This window comes from Triticum dicoccoides, chromosome 6B (assembly GCF_002162155.2).
Source record: "Triticum dicoccoides isolate Atlit2015 ecotype Zavitan chromosome 6B, WEW_v2.0, whole genome shotgun sequence".
NCBI lineage: Eukaryota > Viridiplantae > Streptophyta > Magnoliopsida > Poales > Poaceae > Triticum > Triticum dicoccoides.
In genome coordinates this window covers 88,965,796-88,972,475 of record NC_041391.1, presented here as the reverse complement: position 1 = coordinate 88,972,475, position 6,680 = coordinate 88,965,796, and the positions used below count along the sequence as shown (strand labels likewise).

General features: G+C 47.5%; 1 protein-coding gene across 1 annotated transcript; it reads left to right on the top strand.

The window, feature by feature from the left end:
- Window positions 1–5,860: 5,860 nt before the first annotated feature.
- Window positions 5,861–6,292, top strand: LOC119321730 (zinc finger A20 and AN1 domain-containing stress-associated protein 7-like). Its single transcript, XM_037595287.1, has one exon. The coding sequence runs from the start codon at window positions 5,861–5,863 to the stop codon at window positions 6,290–6,292; it is 432 nt and encodes a 143-aa protein (XP_037451184.1).
- Window positions 6,293–6,680: the final 388 nt, after the last annotated feature.

Sequence of the window (6,680 nt, the reverse complement as noted above, 5' to 3'; positions counted from 1 at the left end):
ATGTATTTAGCACATGTATTCTTGTACTCCAAGTCTCCTCCTTGTGTATAGTTGAGGATATGACTTGCCCTATGTACTATATAAACTTGTGCATATGCACCCATCAATACATTGAGAGTTGCATTCTATTCCTCTACACTCCCGTTGGACCTCGTAGCGAATCATGCCAATGTTGGTGGTGTTGCATGGCCGCAGAAATTTCTTCCAGCTGCTAGCCCCTACCTTGCTCGTCATGCATGCAACACAAACACGCTGTATGAAAGAGAAATACTCGCTCCATACAGAAATATATGTCGCTGGAGAAGTTGTACTACACACGATGACATATATTACGATACAGAGGGAGTAGTTAGTAGTACAGTACGCTAGTAATTTCCGTGCATGCGAGTGCAACTGCATGCCGCTGCCGCTTGCAGTGCGTGCTTGCCTGCCGCCGCTGCCTGCCACTTTGCTCGTGTGTGTTAGAATTAGAGATAGAAGCTTGTTCAAACTCATGTAATCTCAATCTCTATCCTATCTCTCTCTCTCTCGTATCCTGTTCTGTTTCCTATCTCCTGTAAACCATCGTATCCTAGCGATAGATGGAAACTTGTACGCCACGACAGGGGCTTCCTGTCTCGATAAATAAAACCAACGCAGCTCCCTTACGAGGGAGTAGGAACGCTTCAATCTTACATGGTATACAAAGTCTATTCTCTTCCCATCTAGCTACCAGAAGCCAATCCCCATCGCCATGTCTTCCAGCTCGGCACCGGTCGTCCTCAACCTCGGACCTCCACCAGCCGAAAAGCTTAGCAAGGGGAACTACCTTTTGTGGAAGGCCCAGGTCATGCCCGGCCTGCGAGGAGCGCAGGTCATGGGGCTCCTAGATGGAACCGACGCGGCGCCCCCGACCACGGTGGAGCAGCAGAAGTCGGACAAGACCATGGAAGTGGTACCCAATCCACTTTATGCGCCATGGCTATCAAAGGACCAATAGGTCCACAGCTACCTGATGAACTCCCTCTCCAAAGAAGTCCTCGCGCAGTTCGTCGGTAAGGAAAATACATATGATTTGTGGACCGGCATCACCACCCTGTTTGCATCGCAGTCCCAATCCCGCATCACCAACTTGAGGATCGCCATCACCACGACAAAGAAGGGCAGCATGTCCAGCACGGCGTACATCTCCAAGATGAAGAGTCTCGGGGATGAACTCGCGGCGGTAGGACGCCCGGTCTCCGATCCCGAGATGGTGGACTACGTGCTCGCCGGATTGAATCGCGACTATGATCCGGTGGTGGCGGCCATTGGTGCTGTCAAGACCTCCATCAATGTTGACGAGCTCTTTGCTCAGATCGCCGCCTTCGACCAGCGCATGGAGGTGCTGGGCGATGGAGAAGAAGGAGGCTTCAACACTTCAGCGAACCTGGCGTACAGAGGCCGCGGCTAGTACAGGTCCAGGGCGCGCGCACGTGGGACCAGGGGGCATGGTCGAGGGAGGCGCTCTCCCTCTGCTCCAAGCAGCAGCAACAGGGGCGCTCGAGGTGGCCGTCCCCAACAACAGAATCAGCAACGTCAACAACACCGGGATTATCCCGAGTGCCGGATCTGTCTCAAGCATCATCGAGGAGGCGCTCGTGCATGCTGGGATCGTTATGAGGAGGACGAGGAGTACGAGGAGGAGGCAAACGTTGTCACCGACTCTTATGGCATTGACACAAATTGGTATGCGGATACTGGTGCTACCAACCACATCACGGGGGAGCTCGACAAGCTGACCATCAGGAACAAGTACCTTGGACATGACCAAGTGCACACTGCAAGTGGTTCTGGTATGGACATTACTCATGTTGGTAGTTCAATTGTCAAAAACCCCCTTAAAAAACTTCAATCTAAACAGAATTCTATATGTGCCCGAAACATCAAAAAATCTTCTTTCTGTTCATAGATTTACCCTTGATAATCGTGTTCTCATTGAATTCTATCCTTACTTCTTTTTGGTCAAGGACTTGGACATGAGGAGGGTTCTTCTTAGAGGCAAGTGCGTGGGAGGTCTCTACCCAATCATATCGTCATCATCATCATCAAATAAACATGCTTTAGTTGCTGTCAAGCCTTCTTCAGCAAAGTGGCACAGTAGATTAGGTCATCCTTCATCAGTTATTGTTAAGCTCGTTCTTAGTAAGAATAAACTTCCCCACTCTTTTGAGTCTATCGTTGAGTCAGTTTGTGATCCATGTCAACAAGATAAAAGTCATCAGTTGCCATACCCTATTTCTGCCAGCAGTTCCACTGCACCCTTACAACTTGTATTCTCGGATGTTTGGGGGCCAGCTCCTACCTCTGTCGGTAGACATTCCTATTATGTAAGCTTCATTGATGATTGTAGCAAATTTACTTGGATCTATCTTCTTAAGAAACGATCTGAAGTGTTTCAAGTTTTCAAGAATTTTCAAAATCTTGTTGAGCGAAAACTAAACACTAAGATCATTGCTATGCAAACCGACTGGGGAGGTGAATACAAGAAACTTAATATCTTTTTTCAGCAACTTGGTATCTCTCATCATGTTTCGTGTCCCCATGCACATCAACAGAACGGTTCTACCGAGAGAAAACATCGTCATGTTGTTGAGGTAGGGTTAGCCCTGCTAGCAAATGCATCCATGCCTTTAAAATTTTGGGATGAAGCATTCTTGACTGCCACGTATCTCATAAATTTACTTCCTAGCAAAGTCATCAAATTTGGAACTCCCATCACACGTCTCTTTAGCATTATTCCTGATTATAAATCTCTTCATGTGTTTGGTTGTGCTTGCTGGCCCAATCTTCGCCCATACAATACATGAAAACTTGCTTTCCGCTCTAAGAAGTGTGTATTTCTTGGATATAGTCCTATTCACAAAGGAGTTAAATGCCTAGATGTATCCACCGGCAGGGTATATATTTCTCGAGATGTTGTGTTCGATGAATCAGAGTATCCTTTTGAGTCTCTTCATCCAAATGCCGGAGCACTTCTTAGGAAAGAAATTCTCCTTCTTCCGACCAATCTTCAAAACTTTGATCAAGGGGGCGACGGTTGTACTAACCCAACTGATGATCCTACTAGTACTACTTATGTGCAGGGTCATGCAGAGGATGTAGCAGAAGACGGTGCAGAAAACGGTGCAGAGAATGATCAAATTTTTGCAGAAAATGGAGATGTATTTCATGTGCCAGAAGATGACGAAGCAGGGGTGGAACACGAGGAAGATTTTGCGGCACCTGGAACTCCTGTGCTGCAGGCTTCATCGGATCGTGCGCGCAGATTCTCTCGGGATCACGCTCCAGGTAGAAGCGCTGCGCACCAGCCCGCGGGCTCCACGTCATCGCCTGTCACCCCGCGTCCTGCATGTAGGCCTGCGATAGCGACGTCAGCGCCAGAAACCACGTCGCCAACGGCAGGAAGCGCGTCCAGCGCTGATTCCCAGTTGCATGCGCATGTGCAGGGTGATTCCACGGGATGTTCTGCGGCCGGTGCTGATGATGCAATAAATTCCTCTACCACACCACAGGCTGCAGGATCTTCTGTGCAAAGCGGGTCCAGGTTCTCTCCAAGATTCTCTGCGGCCGAGTCTCCTACACCATCTCCTGTACAGCAGGTTACAAGGCATCAACCACAAGCAACTTCACGAGTTACGACTCGGCTACAAAAAGGTATTAGAAACCCAAAAGTTCGAACTGATGGCACTATACGATATGGAATGTTATGTGTCGGAGGAGAACCAACAAAGTTGGAGGATGCACTAAAGGATCAGAAATGGAAAAATGCAATGGATGAGGAATACATGGCACTTATGAGGAACAAGACATTGCACCTTGTACTGGAACCAAGAGGTAAAAATATTATTGATTGTAAGTGGGTTTACAGAATCAAAAAGAAGGCAGATGGCTCAATTGACAGGTATAAAGCACGTTTAGTTGCAAAAGGCTTTAAACAACGTTACGGCTTGGATTATGAAGATACCTTCAGCCCTGTTGTTAAAGCCGCGACGATTAAGCTTGTATTATCTATTGTTGTGTCCAGGGAATGGAGCTTGAGACAGCTAGACGTTCAGAATGCGTTTTTGCATGCTGTTCTGGAAGAGGAAGTTTACATGAGACAACCACCTGGGTATGCAGAAAATAATGCACCTCATTATGTGTGCAAACTTGATAAGGCACTTTATGGACTGAAACAAGCACCAAGAGCATGGTACTCAAGGTTAAGTTCTCAGTTAAGACGTCTTGGCTTTGTTGCATCAAAAGCTGACACATCTCTCTTCATTTACAACAAGGCAAACACTATTATATATTTACTGATATATGTTGATGATATTATAGTTGCAAGTTCTTCACAAAATGCCACTAATGCTCTCCTGCATGATCTAAGTTCAGAGTTTGCTTTGAAAGATCTTGGTGATCTACACTTCTTTCTGGGAATTGAAGTCAAGAAAATTCAAGATGGCATAGTACTTAATCAAGAGAAATATGCTACTGAACTTCTGGTTCGTATGGGAATGAAGGATTGTAAACCTTCACCCACACCATTGTCTTCTTCAGAAAGACTTTCAGCCTTTGAGGGAGAGCCACTCAAGGAAGAAGAAGGCACAAGGTAGAGAAGTGCTGTAGGGGCTTTGCAGTATTTAACATTGACAAGACCAGATATATCCTTTGCTGTTAATAAGGTTTGTCAGTACCTACATGCACCTACTACAGTACACTAGACAGCTGTTAAGAGAATTATCCGCTATATAAAACATACTGTAAGCTTAGGCCTTCAGTTTAGACGCTCTAATTCCACTCTTGTCAGTGCTTTCTCTGATGCTGACTGGGCAGGATGTAACGATGACAGAAGGTCAACTGGAGGATTTGCAGTGTTCTTTGGTTCTAATCTTATTTCTTGGAGTGCCAGAAAACAAGCTACAGTGTCAAGGTCAAGTACTGAGGCTGAATATAAATCACTAGCCAATGCTACTGCTGAGATCATCTGGTTGGAGTCATTGCTTAGTGAACTGGGAATCAAGAAACAACGTGTGTCATGCTTATGGTGTGATAACTTGGGAGCCACCTATCTCTCTGCAAATCCAGTTTTTCATGATAGAACTAAACACATTGAAATTGATTTTCACTTTGTGCGAGAAAGAGTAGCAGAGAAGAAGTTGGACATAAGGTTTATTCCTTCCAAAGATCAGATAGCAGATGGCTTCACTAAAGCCTTATCAAGCAAACCATTTGAGGAATTTAAGAGAAATCTTAATGTAGGATAGTTGAAATTAAGGGAGGGTGTTAGAATTAGAGATAGAAGCTTGTTCAAACTCATGTAATCTCAATCTCTATCCTATCTCTCTCTCGTATCCTGTTCTGTTTCCTATCTCCTGTAAACCATCGTATCCTAGCGATAGATGGAAACTTGTACGCCACGACAGGGGCTTCCTGTCTCGATCAATAAAACCCAACGCGGCTCCCTTACGAGGGAGTAGGAACGCTTCAATCTTACAGTGTGCACCACTGCCTAGTGTGCGCCACGGAGACCTCCTTCCGAGTTAGTCAAGCGGATTCTAGTCTTGAAAAGAACACAGCCCGTACGTGGTGAGACCGGCCGGATTGCCTGGGTGGCGCTGGCGTCTAGCTTCCTTCCTTGCACTGCTCGGATTCCGAGTCCGAGCACAGAGCGAGAAGGTCCGTCCGATGCCGAACATCATCGTCCATGGGCAAGCTAGTACTCCTATATATAAAAGGCTTTCGCTACGCAACGAAATCTCCAAGAGAGGCCATCGCGAACAACCAACCTTCTCGGCGAGAGCACGTCGCGCGAGACCTGCTCGTAAATCGATCGGCCCCTCGCCAGACGACCAAGAACATGGGGGCGAGGCAGCATGCCGGCGGCGCGGCCCCGTGCGCCAACGGCTGCGGGTTCTTCGGCAGCGGCGCGGCCACAAACGATCTCTGCTCCAACTGCTACAAGGAACGGCAGCAGCTGCTGGACCTCATGGCCTTTGACGCCGCCGTCATGTCCGGCCTCAGGTCGCTGAGGCTGACGAAAGCTGCAGGCGAGGAGGAGACGCCCGAGAAGACGGCGGGGGCGACCAAGAACCGATGCGATGCGTGCCAGCAGAAGGTGGGGCTGCTCGGATTTGCGTGCCAGTGGTGGGCCACGGCCACCTGCTGCGGCGCGCACCGCCATGCCGACGCACAGGTCTGCTTCTTCGACTACAAAGCAGCCTGCCGCGAGCAGGTCGCGCGCAAGAACCCGCTTGTCGCGCCCAAGATGGCGAGGATTTCAATTTTTTAAGAAAATGAGGTTAAACCCCCGGCCTCTCTGCATTAATCGATGTATGCAGCCATTTTTTATTAATTATATTTCACAAAGTTTTGATAAGAACATACTCCCTCCGTAAACTAATATAAGAGCGTTAGTTTACAGAGGGAGTACATCAATTCACCCCAAAACACTACTCACACCAACAAACTCAATAACATGGAGTTCTCTCACTCCTCATATCTAAAATCAAGGTCGTCGTCAATCCATCATCATCCTTGCCAGTCCGGACATCAAGGATTTGAATGCTTGCTTCTACCCATGACATGTACCTCACGCTGTGCTGACTCTTGCAGGAGATGCCCTAGAGATGAACTGTGGAATTAGTATGCGTTCGATTCGATTGCGTCTCCGTCGTTTC

Bases quoted from the DNA above. Each gene is read 5' to 3' on its own strand.
- LOC119321730 (XM_037595287.1), top strand. From the start codon at position 5,861: ATGGGGGCGAGGCAGCATGCCGGCGGCGCGGCCCCGTGCGCCAACGGC.